At 44.4% G+C, this 24,132-nt stretch overlaps 1 protein-coding gene and 1 non-coding gene across 3 annotated transcripts; both read right to left on the reverse strand.

The window, feature by feature from the left end:
* Positions 1–344: 344 nt before the first annotated feature.
* TRMT9B (tRNA methyltransferase 9B (putative)) lies at positions 345–23,262 on the reverse strand. 2 transcript variants are annotated; one of them, XM_040965928.1, is made up of 4 exons: positions 23,130–23,262; positions 13,304–13,478; positions 7,742–7,915; positions 345–1,687 (listed from the first exon to the last, which is right to left on the reverse strand). In XM_040965928.1, the coding sequence occupies exons 1-4, from the start codon at positions 23,136–23,138 to the stop codon at positions 666–668; spliced, it is 1,380 nt and encodes a 459-aa protein (XP_040821862.1). In that variant the 5' UTR covers positions 23,139–23,262; the 3' UTR covers positions 345–665. The 2 variants fall into 2 exon arrangements, with proteins under 2 accessions (XP_040821862.1, XP_040821863.1); XM_040965929.1 differs by lacking the exons at positions 13,304–13,478; positions 23,130–23,262 and having other exon boundaries at positions 7,806–7,879.
* Positions 20,842–21,005, reverse strand: LOC121146924. Its single transcript, XR_005882295.1, has one exon. It is a non-coding gene; the product is annotated as a U1 spliceosomal RNA (small nuclear RNA).
* Positions 23,263–24,132: the final 870 nt, after the last annotated feature.

Consider the following 24,132-nt stretch of genomic DNA (forward strand, 5'->3'; position numbering starts at 1 on the left):
ACTACCGTAAAGTCTTTTAAAAGTCAATACATAGGGCCCAGCGGCGTGGCCTAGAGGCTAAAGTCCTCGCCTTGAACACACCAGGATCCCATATGGGTGCCAGTTCTAATCCCGGCAGCTCCACTTCCCATCCAGCTCCCTGCTTGTGGCCCGGGAAAGCAGCTGAGGATGGCCCAAAGCCTTGGGACCCTGCACCCGTGTGGGAGATGTGGACGAGGTTCCTTGCTCCCAGCTTCGGCCGTTGTGGTCACTGTGAATCATCGGACGGAAGATCTTTCTGTCTCTCTTCCTCTCTGTATATCTGACTTTATAATAAAAATAAATAAATCTTTTTTTTTTTTTAAAAAGTCAATATATAATACTGAAAAGCCATATAAAGGTAATCTAACAAGCATTTCATTTTGAAGTGAATGTTCTTTTGCTTCATTAGGTTTTTGATACTGACACCGTGCGTAAGCTCACGTGCTCTGTGTCCAGTGTTTTAGATGCCGGGCTCTATGCCGTCCGCAGATATTATTCAAAAAAGGATCAATTCACAGTTCCTTACAGACCAAAGTATAAACTGGTTAGAAAATAAACGTGCTGCAAACTCAGGAAACCGCCGTAAACCTGCTGGGGAAAGGCCGGCTCGGCATCTTTTGAAGAAGTTGTCTGCAAGGCTCCAGTCAGTCCCAGCTTCCCTTCTTTTCGGCGATGATGCACCAGTTGCCGTGGTCATTCCCAGAGCTGAGGATGCGCAGCTCCGACACATGCTCGGTCAGCAGGCTGCAGAGCTCGCCCTCGCGGAACACGTGGTAGTAGCGCATGAAGGCTTCGGGATCCGAAGACTGCTCTTCTGGGAGGGAAATCGTGTCCTCCGAGTTAGAATCTGCAGAATCCAGCGCGGGAATCTTGCTCAATAGTGTACTGGCAGGAGGGTCGCCTTCCTTTAAGTCAGCTGCGTGTGGACAACTGTCCCTGGAGTTAGCGCTCTCCAGAAAATCCCCACCTCCATGTCGCTTCCCTCCTCGCTGAGGGTCTCCATTCAGATGCTTCAACGCGCCTGGTACGCCCAGCCACTCCAGAGGCTTCTGAGAAGACGCGTCCTCAAACACGTCCTCCTCGAGGTTTTGCTCCACTGTGAAAAATGGCTCTTGGGGCTCGAAGTCGCAGCTGGGGAGTCTGGAGGGTTGGACGGACACGGTGCCGTTGGCCCATTCTTCCGTGTTCCTCAAGGGTTTCACTCTCTCGGTTTGCTTCCTCAGAGAGGATTCATCCAAGGATCTGGATGAAAACCAGGAACGGAACGACTTGCCTAGCGCATTATAGAACCCATTGTCCTCCTTAGAAACAGGCGCACAGCAGCTTGCCGCCGTGACAGGTGCGTAGTCCACGCTGTGGGACCGCCTTGATGCACACGGCTTCTTGAAACAAACGGAGCAGCCGCAGTTGGAGCAGGGAGGGTGGGGGGTCCGGCTAGTCTCCCCGTGTCCACACAGCCTCCTTCTACCCCACTGGCCGCACTCTGAGAGGGGCTGGGAGCACAAGGTCCTGTCCCAAGGAATGAGCACGTCTTGCTTCTCAAAGTGTCGATTCTTCTGTTCCATTGCCCAGACATAGATCATCAGCCGGCCACCGGGGACCAAGACCCGGGCCATCTCTTTTATTGCTCTGATTCTCCTCTGTTTTGTGGAAAAGTGATGTATGACTGAAGAAAGAAGAAACTATATCTCAGTATGTACACATACAGCAACATCCATATTTGTAAATTTATGCTTTCAATATAACAATAAGGACACAGGGACACAGAGTAAAATCTGATCTCCTGGAAGGCCAGGTGATAGAGACAGCATGGGCCTGGCAGTAGCAGATAGCTTCTCCTCCTGGACTTACTGGTGTCCTGATCTTGAGAAGTTTTTCAGGTTCTATAGGTTTTAAGCATCTTTGTCTTTAACAAGAAGGCTAGATATAAATTATCCACAAGGTAATTTGTTAATTAACTTGCGTTAATGAGCAGGGTGACCCAAAAGGGAAACTACGATGAGCAAATGTCCCCTGAAAAAACTGACACATTGCTTAAATCAATACCGACACTTCTAAAGCCATGACGGGTGAACATCACTAATCAGCGTTAATAAGATTAATCCAGCCCACAGAAAAAATGTTTCAGATTATTTTTCTGTTTAGACAATGCAAAGATAAGCCTATTCAAATGACTGCTTAGAATTTACTAAAATGTTCATATTATCCTAATTGTGTCTCTCACTCAAAAAAAAAATTGATGGTAGGCCATCATTTTACTGCTATGCAAAGTCATGCATGAGATTCAAGCAAGACTATCTGTATGCAATCAAGTGTCCTAGGTATATTCTTGTGCAACTACGTAGAGAAAAGTACTGGCCTGTTAGTTCCTGGGGAGTTGGGGCACAGTGTTCTGCAGAAAATATCAAATGGTTTTTCTACACACAGGCCTACCACATATCCCAGGGAAAGAAGTAGCCCCAAGCAAAGCGGGGGCCTCCTCTTCTGACAGAAACGGGAGGGCAGAGATGGAGCAGGCTGAAAATGCACCCCTAATGCAGATCACACCTCCTCTATTGCTGGTGATTTTCAGCAAATTAATCTCAGTTGGTTATCTGCCACTTGGACACATGCACTATCTAAAGCGAGATTCTCTACGGATGAAAGGGCTGGAGGAGGATCAGGCAACAGGCGCCCCTCTGTTGTTTTTCCATCAGTTGCAGCAGCAGGCTCCACTGTGCAGCAGCGTGAGACAGCTTCGGGTGTGAGCATAAGGTGAGCTTAGAGGCTGAGACCTCATGTCCTTCCTCGTAATCCATCAGGAAAGAGCCAATGATCTCTGACCAGTCCCTACCTTGCTAAGCCCCACAGCACTCCCCAGGGAAGAAACCTTTATCATGATTCACACGGAGGCATATATTTCTAGAAATAGTGTCTTGGGCAGTGAGCTGAAAGGAAGCTTAGCATTCAGGACTGAGAAAAACTCTGCAAATCTCTCGTATTCACATCCACACACGTCGTCATGGTGCTGCTGTATGTTCAATGACTTGCATCTCATTCACTCCAGAACTTTCATAAATGCAGTGTATTTTAATTATTTGTGAATTGTGTATTTGCCAATATGCCCATTTACTAGAATTTCTCTAATTCCCCAAAGTTAATACTCCCAAGATTTTGTGGTCATTCAATTACTTGGTGGCTATTTACACCTCCCAACGCTTGTGTTCTCAGCTGAGATTTGGAATAATCTCTACTTTCGTTTCATTCAAATACAGTTAACAAGTGTTCTCTTCATGGACTATTTTAGTGCTCTGCTTTCCGCACCTTGGCACTTGTTGGTGGCAATTTTACTAACTAAAAAATGACTGGAACAGAGTGGGATGTGCTATTTGGTGTCCTAAGGAGAAAGAACCCTCTGCTAGGCTATGCAGAGGAAACACAGATAAGCTTTACTCAGTCCTGAGTTCCAGTGTTGTTGGCATGAGTTTGAAATGAACGTGTCCTTGACATAAAAACACACAGAGCAGGGTTAGGCGATAAGCAGTCAACAAAGATGCTAAGACCAGAGCCTCACTCGCAGGAACCTGGTCCTGAGACCCTGCCTTCCCTGAGCTCACGCATTCAGCGCTAACTACAACTGCTGTCAGCAATGACAACTGATCATAAAGATGAGGAAATTAATACAGGACTGTTTTATTACAATTTTGAAAATATAGACTCATACACTTTCCTTTTATAATTCTATTGGGCTTCAAAGCATCCATGTTTTTTTAAAAGGAGGAAAGTCCCCATTCATTCGTTAATGAGTAAGGGGTCACTCATTTCCATTCATTTGAGAATACCATCATTTCACCCAAGGAATATCCAAATCTCTTGTAGCATGCTTTATATTTAACAGAGATTAAAACATAAAATGCATTTAAACATGCTGTATTTTGCATGCAATAACTAACAATTTTGAACCAAATGATTTTTTGGCAGAAAGATGTTTACAAGTGAAGATTTTAAAATTACATGTAAAACGTGTTATATACACATATGCATTAATAAGAAACATTGTAAATAATTAAAAAGGGAATATAAAGATATGTTTATCTGAAATATCACTGGCAGGAAAGTCAATGAATTTTTAAAAGACAAAATTGTGGTTTTTTTTTTTTGTCTAAAAAGCATAATTATAACTGGAAAGCAAAGGTAGCATCCAGTATATGCTTCCTATGGCGGCAGGTTCTTATTGAAAATTCACGAAACAGATTGTAATTAATGACTGCCTTTCAGAATCAGACAGAAAGTTACACAAGGTCACCTGTAAAATCCTGTTACCTCTTGGTATTAAATGATTTATTATTATTTACCTTTTTGAGTATATATATCTCCTCTGTAACTATAAACATTCAGGATTCTCAGGTTTACCATCAAGCAGGTCTTTCAACCTTAGCGCTATTGACTTGTGGACTAGATCATTCTTTCTTGGGTGGACACTTGCCAGGGGCATGAGCCTACATGCACACACCCAGTGGCGAGGACCGAAAATCCCTCTGGGTGTTGTCAAATGTTTTTGAGAAGGGGAGCTGGGCAGAAAGCAACACAGGTCCCAACTGAGGACCCCAAACTAAAGCTGAAGTTGACTGACACTTATCTGACACGTTGCCAAATTTTCCTAGAATTTTCTTCAGAGTATTATCTAATCTGTTGGTAAAACATTGCATGGGTAACTAGATGTGATGTGTCAATCTATCGCATTGTTATTAAGGCATATAGAAAAGAAAAAAAAAGTTTTTTTTAATGTTAAGATAAACAAGTGCTTCAGAAAATTCTAGAAAGGACAGTGAATATGCATGAACAGAACGGAGCTAGTCTATTGAGGTTTCCCGTAACATTGTTTGAAATATGAACCTAACTGATGGTGATCACATTCTGCTAATGCATAGTTGCAGTTCACAGACTCCTATGCTATTTTTTCCACCTTAGGAGGCATTTCTAACTAGAAGATGGGAACCAGGCTTCTCAGGCCATCTTCTGCTGTTGCAACGGAACACAGCAGACTGGGGAACTTACTAACAATAGAGCTTTGTTCTGTGCATGGTTCTGCAGGCTGGGAAGCTCAAGGTCAAGGGGCTGCTGACTCCTGGTGAGGGCTTGCCTGCTGCATCACGACATGGTGGAGGGCATGAGAGATCTGGCTGAAGCTACCCTTTCCTTAGGAGCCACTCCCAAGAGAACTAATCCACTCCCACACTCCCATGCATGAGAGGCCTGCTTACTCCTTTGAGGTTCTGCCTGTTTAATATCAGGACCAGGGCATCAGAGGTCAACATGAATTGTGAAGGTACAATTCAAACCACATCACCAGGTGAGCTCCACTTTCTCCAAAGGCAAGACAGGACACTTAACTAAGAATGGAAGACTTGGGCCCGGTGGCGTGGCCTAGCGGCTAAAGTCCTCTCCTTCAACACGCCAGGATCCCATATGGGTGCCGGTTCTAATCCCGGCAGCTCCACTTCCCATCCAGCTCCCTGCTTCTGGCCTGGGAAAGCAGTTAAGGACAGCCCAAAGCCTTGGGACTCTGCATCCATGTGAGAGACCTGGAAGAAGTTCCTGGATCCTGGCTCCGGATTGGCATAGCATCCGCTGTTGCGTTCACTTGGGGAGTGAATCATTGGATGGAAGATCTTTCTTTCTGTATCTCCTCCTCTCTGCATATCTGACTTCCCAATAAAAATAAAATAAATCTTAAAAAAAAAAAAAAGAATGGAAGACTTAACCAGAAGCACAAAGAACATTTCCTGGATGTAGAAACACTGACATTAACCTCTTGCCTCAACAGTGGCTTAGATGGAAGTGGCCTTGTAGATTCTCTGTGTAGAGAAAAGGAGAGCAGAGTGTATACTCTCCTTGAGTTCTCTGATTCCTAGTAGTTCAGAAGGAGAAACTAAAACACACACTTTTCCCACTAAATACCCAGAATGTTAGATGACGCTGCATAGTTGAACAAGAATCCATCCTGGCTATGGACTGATCCTCGCAAGATACAACTCTCAGTGTGATGGGAAAGATGGAACAATTGGGAGGTAATTAACTTAGATCAGGTTGTGATGGAGGGTGGGTGAGACTTGTGTGTGCTCTCATTGGAATAAACCAGAAAGATTTCACTCTCCCTTCCCTCCACACGTCCTAGGATGTTCTCCTCCATGTGAAGGTGCAGTGAGAGAGAAGGCAGCCATCTGCTAGGAAGACAGCTGTCACTGGAATCCAGTCTTTGGGCTGGCACTGTGGTGCAGTGTGCTAAGCCACCACTTGTGACATCTGCTTCCATATCAGAATGCCAGTTCCAGTGCTGGTCACTCTGCTTCCAGTCCGGCTCCCTGATAATAAATCTGCAAAGGCAACAAAGATGGCTCAGCTACCTGGGTCCCTGCCATCCATGTAGCAGACCAGAATGGAGTTGCTGGCTTCCAGCTTGCTGCAGCCTGGGTCAGACCTGGCTGTTGCAGCCATCTGGTAAGTAAAGAGTGGATGGGACAGCCCTCTTCTCTGTGTTGCTAAATTTTCCAAAAGCAAAACAAACAAAAAACTAGAAGCAACCTGGTTCTGCTGGTACCCTGGTCTAAGAAACTGTAACATAAACAGAGCCTGTTCCAGCCACCTTGTCCTGTGGTGCTTGTTACAGTAGCCTGAGCTGCCTCACACTCCCTTTCATGCTTACATCCACAATGGACTCAATAATTTCAAGTGCAAAAACATAAGACGAGTATGGAACAGGTTCTCATGGTAATTGTCTCTTGCCAGTCCTAACCTGGTGCAAGGTGACGGCACCCAGGCCTACATCCTCTTACTGTGCAAAGCAAGTACCCCAGCAAATGCTGAATCAATCCATGGCTATCTTGAACAAGCAGTCTTTACTTGCATTTTGGTCATGAGCAACAGTTTTGCTTTGTTAAAACTGCTTTGCTAAAACTTGCTGTGAACAAATAGAATTATTTTTTCAAATTGTTTTAGAGCACTCTTAGGAATTACCTTGAAAAAGATTTTGTTTTCCTCAACTGCAAAACAGCTTGTCGCAGGATTCCCTGATGTATCAACTTCCCTACCATACTTCAATAAGACATCCTTGGTATTAAGAACACATGTATTAGCTAGCATGAGCCTACCTGTGGAGATTCCAGGCCTGTAGTTTTGTTTCGTTTTACATTATTTGGCATGCGTTTTTTTTTTTTTTTTTCTGGGCAGGCTAGAGACAATGTGAGCAACAGATTTCCTATTCTCATAAACACTGTCTGGCAGGAAATGAGCAGAGAGGCCTTTGGAAAGCAAAGCAGGCTGGGAGTGTATGGGACCTGTCTTCTCCAGGATCGTGAGTCCCAGTGCGTGGCAGACCAACGCAAGCGACATTCAGTACCTTAGTCCCAGAATTTTGTTTAAAAAGGGCATTTCTGTGGCCCGTAAAGGTTCGAGTAAGAATCTTCTACTCCTTTTTTAGCTATAACTCAAAGAAATAAGAAGAAATCTTCAAAAAGAATACAATAGCATTTTAAAGGTATATAGCGTTGAAACAATCATATGTGCCCTCAACACCCCTGAGCTCAGTAAAACAAATCAAGGAGTTGAGTTATTTTTAAAAAATCGATGAAAGGAATGACATATAATTCTCTACAGAGAACAGATGTTGAGTCCTGAGTGCGGCCTCAACGTGTAAGCTATTCTCATGGCAAAGAGGGAATGTGTGACCCGGCTGCCTTACCTCCTATGGAGATGATGGCATCGAAGCCCTGATCCCTAAAGGGGAGATTAAGGTTGTCACATACCATGACTTCACATCCTCTATTCCGGGCAATCTCTACCAATGGCCCGCAGTAGTCACAGCCCAGGGCATGCACCTGGCTGTTCACTTTAAGATACTTCCCAGTTCCACAACCTGCAAGAAAGAAATCTGGGTTACATGTGACCGGTTCACTTGTTTTATACCAAGGACCACAAAGAGTTCTATACCAACTGACCAAAACAGAGCTATTCACAAAAAGCAAAATTAAGAGTTTTTAGCGAGCACCCACATAGCATGTGATGGAAAAAAAGAAATCCCATTTATGCATATTTACTGAGCTCATTTCCATGGGTTTCACAAACAAGCAATCCCAACAGGTGAGCTGGCCCGTGACTGAGAATGACAAGATTGGTTCCAGCATCTCAGGGACGTACGGACAGCAGTCCCTTAACTCCCCATATGGATTCTCTATGTATAAGTGCATATATGTGAAGGCATTTAATGCTTAAGGTTTGTCATTTTAGGCCTGGCACAGTGGCTCAATGGCTCAGTCCTTGCTTTGTATGCTCTGGGATCCCATACGGCCACTGATTTATCTCCTGACTGCTCCACTTCCCATCCAGCTCCCTGCTTGTGGCCTGGGAAAGCAGTGGAGGACAGCCCAGAGCCTTGGGACCCTATACCTGCATGGGAGACCTGGAAGAAGCTCCTGACTCCTGGTTTTGGATCAGAATGAATCAGCACACAGAAGATCTTTATTTCTACCTTTCCTTCTCTCTGTGAATCTGTCTTCCCAATAAAAACAAATCTTAAAAAAAAAAAAAAGAACCTGTCATTTCTCTAAAGATCCTTACCACCTGCTGGCTGTGTACAACAAGGCACTGCTGACAACTTTTCAGTGGCCATGAACAGAATAACTTATACAATAAAACATGCTATTCAGATTTTAAAACTCAGACTGTGAATGAAAAAATAAGTTTTGACATCTATTTATCCAACCTGGGTCAGTGCGAAGTTACAAAGTATGTCAAGGCTGATTTAGATCTCCCATCAGGTTTTGTTTTTTTTTTTAAGATTTATTTATTTTTATTGGAAAGGCAGATGTATAGAGAGGAGGAGAGACAGAGGAAGATCTTCCGTCCGTTGATTCACTCCCCAAGTGACTGCAATGACCGGTGCTGCGCCGATCTGAAGCCAGCAGCCAGGAACCTCCTTCAGGTCTCCCATGTGGGTGCAGGGTCCCAAGGCTTTGGGCCATCCCTGACTACTTTCCCAGGCCACAAGCAGGGAGTTGGATGGAAAATGGAGCTGCCGGGATTAGAACTGGCACTCATATGGGATCCTGGCGCGTTGAAGGCGAGGACCTTAACTGCTACGCTATTGCTTCGGGCCCTCCCATCAGTTCTCATGATGAAGCAAGTAGTCTCCAAAAAGAACAGCTCTTGGAACAAAGCCTATACCTATCTTCTAGCGCCTAGGATGATATTTTACCCAGGACAAATAATCTAATTGGTTTCCCGGAATAGCACAAGAAATCATTAGAGTTGCTATTTGTACCTACTGGCATTCTCTTTTTATTTATTTATTCATTGCCTGAAAAAATATCTACCAGAGGCGGTGCTGTGGCTCGACAGGCCAATCCTCCTCTTGCAAATAGCAGCATCCCATATGGGAGCTGGTTTGTGTTCTGGCTGCTTTACTTCTGATCGAGACCCTGCTTGTGGTTTAGGAAGGCCATGGAGGATGGCCCAAGTCCTTGGACTTCATCACCCACAAGAGAGATCTGAAGGAGGCTCCGCGCCCAAAGCTCTTGGCTTCTGGTTTTGGATTGGCTCAGCTTTGACTGTTGCGGCCATTTGGGAGTGAACCAGTGCATGTTAAATCTATCTCTGTCTCTTCTCTCCTGAAATCTGCCTTTCCAATAAAAATAAATAAATCTTAAAAAAAGAAAAAAATACATCTTCCACCATTCAAATATGATTGTGTTACTGCTGTGGAAATAAATCATGACACTGTTCAATGATTCTTTCCTAGCAAGCACTTTTCAAAATGAGACAATAAATGCAAAATTAAGGACCATTGATGCCAGGTAATTTACTAGCATGCACATGAATAAGAAAAGATTTCCAATACGGTTGTTTCAGTGCAAATCAAGTTGAGCTCTCATAAGCACCATTTCCAATAACTCAGGAAAAGTATCTGCAACTGAGGGTAATGGTGAGGAAAACACAATTCAAAAAGCATTTTAAAATTGAAATCCCATGTATTTCGATGAAAATGACCGTACTTTCAGAAAAATAACCTTGCGATGTGTCTGCCGCTTCACTGGCCTATCGGATACATCTGGAGAAACGATAAGGAAAATCACTTTAAAGGTATTAGGAAAAGCAAGTTCACAGCCTGTGACAGCTGCAAGGAGCTGTTCAGAAGGCATGCGGGAGTAAAGAGGAAAGGAGAGCTGCATCACATGTCCACAGTGAAACGTCACCAGTGTCCTTGGCACCCTCGGCTCACCCAACGTTCATTTCTACCATCATCTGTCTTGAAGATTGTCAGGGAACTCCCAAGAGTGATGCCATCACGCGTTCACTAAGTGCATGCATGAAGATGCTGCAGATGGAAGATTTTACTCTAGTGAGGAAATTGAGACTTCCAGGCCTGGTCGTTCCATGATCTTCAATGCACATAAGGATCTCAATGATGTTGGGTCAAGCTCCAGTACACAGCAACTGTGCTCCCTCACAGAATCCCACACAAGGATAACCTTGCCTGGTACCAATGAGAGAGAACAACATGTCCGCCTGCATACATTCCTCACAGCGTCGATTCCCCATCACACTGTGACCAAAGAAGAAAACATGATTGGTGCAGTTCAACACAGCGTTTTTTGGTCCACAGTGGGCAAACATTTGCTAAAAATAGATTAATTTGAACACTTTCTCTGAAATTCGTTGATGCTTTCTTTTTCTTAATTGGTAATTTTTAGCTAAAAACTGATTTGAAAAAGAATTCTTTTCTGGAGGAAAAAATAGTATGGTGTATTTCTTTAATAGTATAGTGTATTTCTTTAACTATTATCATTATTATTTGAGAGGAAGAGACAGAGAGCTTTCAAACCACCGGCTCACGCCTCAAATGTTCACAATGGCCAGGTCTAGGCCAGACCGAAGTCAGGAGCTATGAATTCAAGCCAGGTCTCTTATGGGAGGTGGGGGTGCAGGCACTCCATTACATGAGCATCACCTGTTGCCTTTCAGAGTTGGCATCAGCCTGACTCCAGACTCAGCATCTGAAGTTGTATATGGAACCCAGGGATCCAACACGGGATGCAACACTAGCTTAAATGCCCACTCCTTCTTTCACATTTTATACATATTCTTGAAGCCACACATGAGGAGGTATTTGTTATTCTCTAAACACAGTACTTGCCATATAATGTGCATTCTAATTTCTGCTTGCTTTAAGGAAAGAATGACAAGAATGAATTAGCCAATCAGATTTGGCCAATGAGAGGGTTTTGGGGCTGCTACACATCCCATGTGGGAAATCCAATAGGAAATGACTGACCTCAGAGTTCTCAGCATCCGAGGGCATTCATATTCCCTGTGATCTTTTTAAAAAGTGTTTATTTTCATCTACTTGAAAAGCAGATGTATGAGAGAGAAGGAGAGAGAGGTACAGGAATAGAGGGAGAGAAAGAGAGAGACACAGAGAGAAATCTTCCATCTACTGGTTCATTCCTAAATGCCTGCAATAGCTACTTCTGGGCCCGGCCAAAACCAGGGGCTGGGACCTCCATCCAGGTCTCCCAGGTGGTGGCAGGGACTCAGGGATTTAAGCCATCATGTGCTACCTTTCAGAATACATTAGCAGGAAGCTAGAGAGGAGGCAGTGTAGCCAGGACATGAACTGGCACTCTGACATGGCATGTGGACATGGAAAACAGTAGTCTTATCTACTGTACCAGCATGCCTGTTCTTGTACTTCTTATTATAATTTCTTATTATATGTGTGTCATATTAGGAGAGGCTGGCCTTTTGTGTCCGTCATCTAGTCCTCTAATTCCATTGTCTAACACTAAAATCTTGCTTCACTAGGAATGTATTTTGGTTTAAGGGATGACAAAGCAGCTCTCTTATAATACATGTTGCTTGTCTCAAAGCCACTTATCTTTTTGTTTGTTTGTTTGTTTGAAGTAGAAAGGCAGATCAGATTTATAGAGAGAAGGAGAGACAGAAAGAAAAATCTTCCATCTGCTGGCTCACTCCCTAAGTGACTGCAACTGCGGGTGCTGAGCTGATCTAAAGCCAGGAGCCAGGAGCTTCTTCTCGGTCTCCCACACGTGTGCAGCGTGCCAAGGCCTTGGGTCGTCCTGTATTGCCTCCCAGGCCATAGGCAGAGAGCTGGATGGGAAGTGGAGCAGCTGGGACATGAATTGGCACCCATATGGGATCCCAGTGCATGCAAAGCGATGATTTAGCCACTGAGACATCAGGCTGGGCCCCTGTCAAAGCCATTTATTACAAACTTCCCACACAATGACTTTAAGCTCCTAGGTGAGAAAAATTCCAGACTCAGTGCACCTTCCGCCATTGGATTTATCTTTCAAAAACTGACAGGACAGAGCTGTTTTTGAAAGACTCTCACCTGTCATGAGCCCTCCCCGCCCCCAATTCCACATTGGCCACACAACCCTTAATGATCCAGAAGCTCTAGACACAGGAGGAGTGTGCACACAGTTCACAAAAATGACTATGATGAAAAGGAAAGCAGGCATAGATTTCCAAATACTTTTTTTTAAATCAAAATAAAAGTATCTTTTAGTTCTTTTTCCTTTCCTCCAACAGTCTGAAGCACTTGCTCACGTCTGCTTCTCCTACCAGTATTTACAGTGAATAGCAAACTCGATGGAATTTATAATTGTAGACTTACCACAACCACTAAAAGGGATTTTAGACGGGCAAAGTGCAAGTGACAACATAGCCACATCTTAAAATGTCACTCTTAGGATTCCGGAACTGTGGTTTACCATGTCCCTGTTTAGAAAGATACTGAACCAAGTCCCCCAGACAAATCAGTGCTTGTGAGACTATTATCTAATTAAACATATGCTGTAGTAATAAAATACTTATGAGATAATTAAGGGAAAGGAGTTGTGAGATTAATGAGACGTAAGAGGACCTCTTCCATAATCTCACAGCTTGGGTCCTGCTGTTGAGGGAATTGGAGTACTCATGAGGTCCCGCCAGCACAAAACAGAAATTACAAATGTACACGTCTCGAAACTGGTCAGTTTCACAAGTGGTCACATGTACCCCGATTTATTTAACCTGTGCCAAGGCAACTTCAGCAGAGGATGTTGACAAGGGCCCTCCAAATATGCTCGCTATCCACCTGTTTGTTTCTGCTCTGAAATGAATATTCTAGATCCTGGCATGCCAAGGCCACCACATCAGACTTTCTACTAAAAACCAAACATTATCTGCAGAGGATGGATGTGATGGAAGAGACTTCACACGACACGGCCCGAGCCCGCATCACCTATGTCAGCGACGAGGCTGCCCGGTTGCTGCTCCTGGAGGAACTGGCGGACCCGGGGCCAGGCTTTGCTCTGCAGGTCGCTGAAGAATGGAGCGGTGCTCTGGTACACAGCATGCACGTGCCGCTTCTCCAGCTGGCTGGCTTCCTGGTCCATGTCGGGGAAGACACGACCCACCTGGGGAAGAAGACAGGTCAGAGGAAGCAGCAGGGACAGCCAAGGGCGGGCGCGTCCACCGCCAGAGTCGTGTTGGCCTTACATGTTCCAAAAGCTACAAGGAAGCCTTCACTACATGCTCACCGCTGAGGCCCCAAGACCAGCCCGTGTATAACCAGTGTCTGTAGGATTTCTAAATGTATAACATGTCATCTGCAGGAAATAAGGGTCTAGCAGGGACAGAGTCAAGGTAACGTAAGATCAATTTTTAATTTTAGAAGCCGGAATTCTTACCAACTGGCTCACTTTGGATAAGATCCTTCTACTAATAAGTAGTTTTTCAGTACCTGGAACTGGTAACTCACCACTCCACTTCAACCCCGAGGTCTTTCTAGTCCTGCTGTTTCAATGTGTTTGGGTACTGTCCATTTCTCTCCATCCCTACTGCTTCTGCTACAGCCAAGGTGTTTATTTCTTTCTTTTGATTTTGGCTAAGCAACTTCAACAGTTTGCAGACAGGTTTTCTAGTTCAGTGATTTTCCCTCTGGTGTGTGTCCTGCTTTTCTAAAATACAAATCGAAAGATGTTTTCTCTTGTACATGCTTCAAAGGCATTTCAGAGTTTGTGCCCTCAAGTTCATCTAGCCGAGAAGGGCATACAAGGCTTTCTGACTTTAATCATCATGAACTTGTTCACAGCTTCTAAAAAAAAAAATCCTAGCATACTCCAAACCGAATTTAAATCTAATTTGCGAGATCTGACAAAACTTCCACCCAAATTGAAACAGCTTATATTGCACCCTCAACTAGAATGTTCAAAGTAAACATATGGCAGGCTTTAACTGTCCCCCACACAGGAAGACTAAACACTGTGTGTGTGTGTTTGTGTGTGCGCGTGTGTGCACGCTTTGCCGTTAAATCATAAGCTCAGTGGCTGCAAGTCCATTTCACATGTTTCCCCTCAAGCAATCCTTTGGCAGCATAACTTAGAAAATCCCGCACATTTGCACTTGCAAAGGCTGTCACTGCTGACAGACTCTTGCAGTCTGCATTTAAGAAAAGGCTCTGAATTTGCAGTAGCCAAACAACAACCCTGGTAGGTTTTTCTCTAGGTCTGTAAGGCACTTCCGGAGAACTTCAAAGTTGACTGGCCTTCACTATTAACAAGAAACCTGAAAGACAGGTACTTGTAAGTTTGTAAGAGGAATTCATTCGCTTCTGCTGTTTTTTTTTTTTAACAGTTGAATTTAAATGTGGTGGAATAAAGAATGTCCAATAAATAGCTAACTGTTAAGACTGGTCTGCAGAACTGGGGTACTCAATATGACATTTCTGAAACTCTGAATTTAAATTTCCTACAATATTTTGCTGATGCATTTCATGTATAGAAACACATTCCTTATGAATCTGGTAAGCACGCTTAAATTAATTAGATCAGTGCAAATACAGGAACGTACCAAGCAAGGGACAGGGGGCTTGGTTTAACCAGGCTTCCTAATCTCTGTGCTGGAATATTTTATGGATCTGGAATTTTAGGGCTAAAACAAGGAATGTGATTGAGACTCAAGGTTAGGAAATGAAGCATAGCAAAAAGAAAGGACTCTTGGAACCGAGTGACCTAGAGTCCCTGCATGGACTCCCACACAGGGCCTACAGTGAGACAGCTAATGACCAGACCTGCCTCAGCCTCTGCCCCTCTACCCTCCACAGCCTCCAGGAAACATGAGTCTGCCCTCGCCCCTGCTTCTGCCCCCATTTCTCACTATAGTTACAGTAATTTTGGAGTGCAATTTCTCTTGATTCACTCAATGGCTAAAAATGGATTGCTGTCACAGACTGCGAGTCACCCCAGCCACGCACCACAGCCATCTGCTGGTCAGGTCCCTCCGCTCCAATTCCCAGGACTGGGTCAGCCGTGCCCAGGGACTCTGGCTGGGAGCTTCTGGCCCCTGGCAGGGTGGCTGGCACTGGCTACGATGAGCAACACTGAGGCTTCCTTCTTTCTTTCCAGTTAAAATACACCCAGCCTCATACGGTTAAGTCTCACAGGTCACATTAGAATTCAGACTGCATAAAACATACTTCTCAGATAACAAGCTTCATGGCAATGACATGCATGAGGCAGGTTAAGAAGGGATTTTGTTTTGTTGTGGGGGATTTTGTTGAATTGGAAATTAGTAAGTAACCATTTTAGAATATTATTTCCTGGGAAAAATAAGAGGCGTTTAAAACATGACAAGATAATTCTTCCCAATAAGTTTGAGAAAGTAGATAGAAAAATCCAACAGGGACACTTTTCTGTGAGTTTCTCAAAATGTGTAGGATGCTGGAGTGTGTTTCAGATCTCAAAAGGACACAGCAGGAGCCTTGGGACTTGAATCCTTAAACATTCTTTACTTAAACTCATTTCTGCTTTTTACGACCATATGTGACAGGCAAACTGATTTCTAACCAAACAACATTTTGAAATGATTATTTTACATAACTAGCATTCAAGGATGCTGCCATATCATGTTGTCATATCTTAACTTCTCCCCATTGTGCAAGCACTCTGCAAAGTTTCCAATGTAATTTTGAAACAAAAAGCTATTGAATGCCAACAGTCCAAAGCAATCATAAACATGATGACAAACACAGAAACAAAAGCGATTAGAGAAAGAGCGAACTATGACAACCCTGGGGAAGGCACAGGAGAGAGCCCTGGATGTGCAATCACGAGGCCGTCTCTCCCATCCCCTTCCAATTCTGCCACCCTGGCATGGGTGTCGACACCCTGTCCCCTGGGTCTTACAGCATGTCGTCTGCAAATCCTTCCCATTTAAACACCAAAAAGTCTCATTTGGGGCTCAGTTCTATTCTCTCACTGCTATTGCCAACATCTGCTCCTCACTCTTCAGAGTTCAAGTTCTTTTCCGTTTGTGTCCCTGAATAATTTTCTGAAAGATTTTCTTCTGAGTATCGGAATCAATCCAGGAAAGACTCGATGAACTCAGTTCTGATGAGTGCTTGCAGGGTTGGAGGTTATGGAGTGAACCGACTGCAGCAGGGTCAGGAGAACCTTCTAGGGTGATGAAATATTCTAGGTCTTGATGGTGGTGAAAGTTGTCACCCAAGACTGATAGGGCTCTTCATCAAAAGTCAACCAACTGTGCACGTGAAAAGGATGAACTGTACACCTCTGCCAGGGAACACCAAAGGCCTGAGCTTTTTATTCTGCTTGCAACAGTTAACTGTTAGCTTTCTAACTGCCTGCCACAGTTCCATGCTATTTGAGACTCCCAAGTCAGGGGCAAGGAATTCTATTACAGCACAGCAGGCAGCACTAGCAGCCAAATGTTGGTCCCATTTGCCCCACGTGTCACAGAAATGATGTAGAGGAGGCCCAGGTGGATGGAGAACCTGCAAAAGTACTCTTGGGGCCCAGTGCAGTAGCCTAGCGGTTAAGATCCTCACCTTGCACACGCTGGGATCCCACATGGACCTAGGTTCTAATTCTGGCAGTCTTGCTTCTTCCTTCCAGCTCCCTGCTTGTGGCCTGGGAAAGCAGTCAAGAATGGCACAAAGCCTTGGGACACTGCAACTGCATGGGAGACCTGAAAGAGGCTCTGTGTTCCTGGCTTCGGATTGGTTCAGCTCCAGCCATTGTGGTGGCTTGGGGAGTGAATCAACAGAGGGAAGTTCTTCCTCTCTGTCTCTCCTCCTCTCTGTATATCTGACTTTGCAATAATAATAATATTAATAAAGGTGTTCTCAGCCAACCTGCCACCTGTCTGTGCTGGAGAGAGGAAATGTACTATCCCTCTGGGAGATCTCCGCTTTTTCCATCTTTCAAGGGCCTTTATGATAAAAGCATCCTTACAGACGGTCTAGGACGAAGGCTGATACACACAGGCAGAAACGGGAACAAAATATGGCTCAAAACAAGAGACCTGGTATGCACTGAGAGAGACAGAGGGGAAAGAACGATCAAAAGCCAGGCATGTGAAGTTGAGAAGGAAGAGGGAATAAATACACAGGCCCTGAGGCTGTAACATGCCTGATGACTGACATGCCAAGTAGCTCTATCTTATTAGTGAGTTAGGAGAAGTAATCGAAAAAACAGAAGGAAGGCTGAGAAAGTTACGTGCTGAAAATCAGAGGAACTAAATTCAGGTTTCAGGTGCAAGAAGAAGGTGGTTTAAGGTTGTATGTCTGCGTGTGTGCACGTTCAAGGGCAACCTGATCGGGTTTACAGCTCTAAAAGACTCCTCTAAGTCCAGATGACTCCAGGTAACTCCAGGTATATGGTAATAACCATGGTTGTAGCTTCCCAACCAAGTTGATCATCCCCCTTCTGATAATTTCTAGGAAGGGCATGTAACCCAGGCGTGGCTGGGTGTGGTATTCCATGGACAGTGACTGGACAGACTCAGTGATATGCAGGGGACGGGTCAGGAGCCCACAGGACCTTCCTGAGACAACTCAGTGCTGAGCTAAGCAAGAAGGGGCTCTGCCTGGCCTCACTGGTCAGGCTGTCGCTTACCATGGCATCTGCCGTATGGAAAAAGGCTATCTGCAGACAGCAGAGAGGAAGTGGTGGCAGTCATTGCGGCACAGTACTCAGGACACCTAGCTCTCATCTTGGGGAGCTGGTTCAATTCCCAGCTACTAGCTTCTCAGTGCAGCTCTGTGCTAATGCATCTGGGAAACAGTAAAGAACAGCTCAAGTATTGAGGTCCCTGCCATCCACCTGCGAGACCCAGAAGAAGTTCTTGGCTTCTGACTTTGCCCTGGTCCAATCTCATTTGCTGTGGACATTTGGAAAGAAAACCAGCAGATGGAAGATCTCTCCTCTCTTCCTCCTTCCTTCCCTCTCAGTCCTCTGGCCTCTCCCCATATTCTTTCTCTCTCTCTCTCATCACTCTGACAACAACAGGGGAAAGAGTCATGGCACCGTGGGGTTCTGGTCCAGGCACTGAGGTTTTGGTTCCTGCTGTCCTGTGGACACTACACCCAACTTCCTTCCCAACTCAGGCTTGGTACCTGCCCCCAACCCTGAGCTTGCTGGGTTTCTGACTTTCCCACCCTAAGAGTCCTCTCTAATTCCCAAATACTTCTTACCCCCAGTGCTTGGGTTTCTGTTTCCTTTTATTTCTGGCCTTCATTTCTCAAAGGACAGAAAAGAGGAGAGAATTAGGAAAACACCAGGAATTCTTTTTTTTTTTAAGATTTATTTTTTATTTTTTATTGGAAAGGCAGATATACAGAGAGGAGAGATATACAGAGAAGATCTTCCATCTGATGATTCACTCCCCAAGTGAGCGCAACGACCGATGCTATGCCGATCTGAAGCCAGGAGCCTCTTCCAGGTCTCCCGCACAGGTGCAGGGTCCCAAAGCCTTGGGCCGTCCTTGACTGCTTTCCCGGGCCACGGGCAGGGAGCTGGAAGAGAAGTGGGGCTGCCGGGATTAGAACCGGCGCCCATATGGGATCCCGGGACGTGCAAGGCGAGGACCTTAACCACTGCGCCACCGCGCTGGGCCCAGCACTAGGAATTCTTATGAACAGACATCCCAGATATCATCACAAATGCTTGCTTTTCCTGTTCTGGGTTTGAAGACAAAGCAATGCAACTTGTTGGGCATTAAACACGATCGAGGGATGTGTGGAGGTGTTGTGAGCCAGTGTGCATGCCCTTGGCATGGAAGCGTCAGCTTGCCACCTGAGCACTCGCGTACAGAGGCAGCAGCGTGTCTAAGCATCCCCCAAAGACAGGATATAGGGCTCAGTGCAGCCCAAAAATATTGGGCATGTGGGTAACCCAAAAGGAAAAACCCTCCTTCCTCTTAGCTGATTAACAAACAACTTGTTACTATGCAAGTGTCTCCTACCTTTTTTCCTAGATAAATATTATGATTTTTTTTTTGCTGATATAAAAATTGAGAGAGAACTGGGAATAATTTAATAAAATTCCAGTCTTAAATGTGTTTATTTATTTATTTACTTACTTAGGCAAGGTGAGAGAGAAAGAGAGAGAGAGAGAGAGAGAGAGAGAGAGAGAGAGAATCATCTATTGGTGAACCCCCCTAATGCCTGAAGGGGATAGGATTGGGCCAGGTCACAGCTGGCCACCAGGAACACAATCCAGGTCTCCCCGTGGGTGGCAGCTGCTCAGTGACTTGAGTCATTGCTGCTGCCTCCCAGGGTCCCTTCAGGAGGAAGCTGCAGCCAGGAACTGAGTCCCAGCATTGAGGCGTGGGACCCATGGGCTTAACTGCCAGTCTCAACAACCACTCTGTTAAACAATACTGTGAGCCAAATAGCAACATTGATCTGAGCTCTTCTTCAATCTCTGCGGTCCTAACATGCCAACTCGGTGGGACTTGAAATGCCTCATGTTCTGCAAACTATTAAGCTGTTAAGTACTTCATCCTGAATAATTCTGCAATAGTTGTAAATATCTGGCATCCAGTTAATGCTTGGGCAGTTCATCTCCGGAGACACACATTTCTAACATAAGAGACGGTGTTGTCAGAAAACAAGACACAGGGGCGAAAACTATGTCCCAGTGAAGTTTCTTTAAGATGACTTACTTATTTGAGAGATAGAGTGACAAAGAGAGAGAGAGACAAAGAGAGAGAAAGAATCTTTCATTTACTGGTTCGTTCCCTAACGGGCCAGGCCAAAGCCAGGAGAACTAAACATTTAAGGCTCCCACAGTGATGGCAAGGGTCCAGTTACTTAGGGTGTCTTTCACTGATTTCCCACATCAATGAGAGAGCTGGACTGGAAGCACAGGAGTCAGGACTTGAACTGGGTCTCCTACATGGGATGCCGACAACGCTAGCACATTGGCTCCCAATGTTGGTCTCTTAAAAAATATATCAATTAAGATAGAATGACATGGCCCTAGCGCAATAGCTTACTGGCTAAGGTCCTTGCCTTGTACCCAAAGGGACCCCATGTGGGCGTGGTTCATATCCTGGCTGCCCCGCCTCCTTTCCAGCTCCCTGCTTGTGATCTGGGAAAGCAATTGAGGACGGCCCAAAGTCTTGGGACCCTGCATCCATGCGGGGGACCCGGAAGAGGCTCTGGGATCCTGGCTTTGTTGGTGCAGCTCTGGCCATTGTGGTCTCTTGGGGTGTGATCCAATGAACGGATCTTCCTCTCGCTCCTCTCCTCTGTATATCCGACTTTCCAATTATTTAAAGAAAAAGGAAGGATGACAAAAAAGGAGTGAAGGATAAGAAAAGAGAAAATGTAAGAAAAGGAGAAGTAAATACATACACACTGAGTGATTATCACGTACTTCCCTACCCATTTGTGCGAAAGAAGCACAGAAAGGGCAATGAAGAAAAGACAAAGATTTAAGAACACACTTTATTTATTTATTTACTTATTTATTTTAGGCGAGAGAACGAACGCAGTCCCCCACTACCACACACTATGCAGTCGAGTTTCCCACATTTGGGGAAATCGCAGGGGTCAGCACATCCCAAGTGCAATGGATGAGCCTCGCCCTGGGAAAGCCAACTGCGTGATCACGGCATCTCCCCTGCCAGGCAAGTATAAGAGCAATCATTTAATAGAGATAAAGAATAAAGAAAAAGGAAAAAGATATAGAATATACTTTCATGTTGATTATTAATTTTAAAAAGATTTTTTGAGGGGAAGGCAGAGTTAGAGACAGAGTGAGAAAGAGAGGGAAGGATGGAAGGAGAGAGAGAAAATTATATTTTTCATCCATTGGTTCGCTCCCTAAATGGCTGTAATGACCAAGGCTGGTCCAGTTTGAAGCCAGGGACCAAGAACTTCATCGGGTCTCCCACATGGTGCAGGGACCCAACGACTTGCGCTATCTTCCACTGCTTCCCCAGGCACATTAGCAGGGAGCTGAGTTGGAGGTGGAGCAGCTGTAACTTGAACTATCACCCATATGGAATGCTGGCACTATAGGCAGCAGCTTTATTCACTATGCCACAGTGCTGGCCCTTGTTTATTAACTTTGTATCTATTCTTTTTTTTGTTGTTTTTTAAAAAAACATTTTATTATTATTATTATCATTTTATGATACAGTTCCATAAGCTCCTGGCATTTCCCTTATCCCCTCTCCAATTCTCTCCCCCCAACCTAGTTCCTCTAGATCATTACTAAATTCATACACAGTCATATGTCCATTATTGCAGGCATGGACAATGGCAGAGTCCAGCATCCTATTGTCAAGAAATAGTGAACAGTTTCATTATAAGTCCATCTTTGTGTGGAAGCAGAAATGCATACTACATTGTATCCTCACATCTGGATATGTTAGTCTCCATTTCACAGCTACTATACATCCCCTTAAATGAAAAGTCATGATACAAAATCAACAATAAAGAGGAAAAATAGAAATTTACAATGCCATGAAGTTAAATGACATGTTACTAGATATGACAGTCTCCATTACACAGCTACTATACATCCCCTTAAATGAAAAGCCACAAAACAAACTTTGTATCTATTCTGATCAGAGTTCAAACCTGTATGTGTGTATTCTAAAATCAATTGTTCATATAATTTACTATTCCTTAATCAGTTGATTTCAACAAGTTCTAATTTCTGCTAGAACAACAAATGAAGTTAAAATTCAAAATAATAAAGTTAAGAAGGTTAAAATCTCTTGCTCTAGAAGTCTAGAATTACATGAATGTCAGAATGTAATATACTACACAATAGGAAATTATTTAAAAGGAAAATTTCAGACAGCTCTACTTGTATGTAAAACATCACATATGTTAAAAATCAAAGCATGAGAAATTGAAAATTTCACTAGAGAACTGGGCTCAGAAGTGCAGACATTCGAAAAGTGTTCTCTGGCACTTAGAAGAAGAATCATGTCCACTGGGGTTTGGTTTTAGCAGCTGTTTATACTCAGTCCACTACTCACAATGCTGCCAACCAATCCCTTTTTCCTGTCTTAGGAAGAGCTAATTTTGTGGTCTGCTGCCAAAGGACTTCGATTATTACAGACTTGCGTGGTTCTTTGTGACCTCAGTGTGCACCTCAGGAAAGCACTGGAGCCACCAGAAGTCCCAAGGGGGCTCACCACAAATGGACTGCAGAGCATCTTGCTGGAGCCACTGCAGAATTATGCTGGGCTGGCAACACCACAGTAAAACCCGGGCTAGCCTAGGAGATCAGAACTGTAATAGGGCAGTCATTGTTATGCTCATGAAGCCACAGTCTAGTATGTGAGCAATTACCATAACTTCTCCCTGGACTCAGTCTCCCTTGCCTTGTTCCCATCCCCATATCCTACTCCCTCTAACACAGCCACAGGTCAGTGAGCCAGCAGCATTCCCTTCTGGAGGCAACAGCAGGCTCTGCAGTAAAGACATTTGTGTCATTCCTGCCTGGTGAGCTATAGTCATTTTTCCCCTAGGAGCTAAAGAACAGCATATTAGAATGCCAATGCTGGATTAACTTTCTTCTAATAGATCTTTGATGATATTCCCTCCGTGATTAAAAACAAACACAAAAATAAACAACAACAACAAAACCCCCCACAAAACCACATCCTTCAAAAAACTTCCACAAGAAAAGCTGGCACTACTTGGTCTCTCGCCAAAGTCCTCCATTACACAGTCCCATCTTCTATGCAGTGATCACCACAACCACTCCAATCCTCAGCTTCCCCTAAAACAACATACTCACTCTTTCCATGTGGGTCTTGCGTATAGTTCCTTATTCAGGTCTTTAATGTCTGTCACTGACGTGTACTACCACCTTTTCCTTCCAAACTCTTGGCAGGTTCAAAGTCTAATGTAGTTGCGTCCCTCTCCATGGCAGTTTCTTGGATAACCATAGAAAGAAAAACATCTGTCCCAGTATCTCTGCAGTCCTCAAATACTACGATCTCTATCATACATAGGGCCTCTGTCCTGCTACCATCTTGAACTCTCAAGTGTGTGAATTCCCAACTGGCTTAGAAACTTGGAAGGTAATGGCTGAAATTCAAACTTTCTTTATATGTAGACAGTCCTTCAATGAGGAAGGCTTACAATTTTTCAACTTTTTGATGTGCAAAGTGAGATGCCTTCAGTGGAAACCGTACTTGGAGTTTTGATCTTTCCCCAGGCCACCACTACATGGTGTACTCATCTCCTGCGACACAGGGCAAGTGACAGTGAATGTACTTCTCGTCAGACCCATGATCACAAGGGAAAGCAGTCACCCTATAGTGTATCCTGCATTGCTGAGCTGGGATCTTCGATAGATTAGGTGCATTCAATGTATGTTTTAAAGGATATACTTACTTATTCAGAAGTCAGAGTTACACAGAGAGGGAGAAAGAAGGAGAGAGACAGAGAGAGAATGTGCCATCTGCTGATTCACTTTCTAGACGGTCACAATGGCCAATGCTGGGTGAGGCTAAAGGCAGCAGCCAAGAGCATCATCTGGTCTCCCATGTGGGTAGCAGAACTCAAACACTTGGATCATATTCTTCTGTTTATTTATTTATTTTTCAAGCCATCAGCAGTGAGCTGCATTGTAAGTAGAGCAGCAGCTGGGATAAAAACTAGCGCCCATATGGAATGCTAGTGTTGTAGGGAGTGGCTTTACTTGCAGAAGGCCAGGCGCTCAGCACATGATTGGCTTATGAAGTTTTCAATTTACAATAATCTTACTGGGATGCAATTGCACTATAAGTCAAGAA

The sequence above is a fragment of the Ochotona curzoniae genome, unplaced genomic scaffold, assembly GCF_017591425.1.
Source record: "Ochotona curzoniae isolate NIBS_2020 unplaced genomic scaffold, NIBS_Ocur_1.0 scaffold_4505, whole genome shotgun sequence".
Classification (NCBI taxonomy): Eukaryota; Metazoa; Chordata; class Mammalia; order Lagomorpha; family Ochotonidae; genus Ochotona; species Ochotona curzoniae.

Excerpts from the sequence above, each read along its gene's own strand:
- TRMT9B (XM_040965928.1), bottom strand. Across the intron at positions 7,916-13,303 it reads CAGCCTCGTCGCTGACATAG|GTTGTGGAACTGGGAAGTAT; the intron begins GTGATGCGGGCT and ends TCTTTCTTGCAG. Across the intron at positions 1,688-7,741 it reads TGCCATCATCTCCATAGGAG|TCATACATCACTTTTCCACA; the intron begins GTAAGGCAGCCG and ends TTCTTTCTTCAG.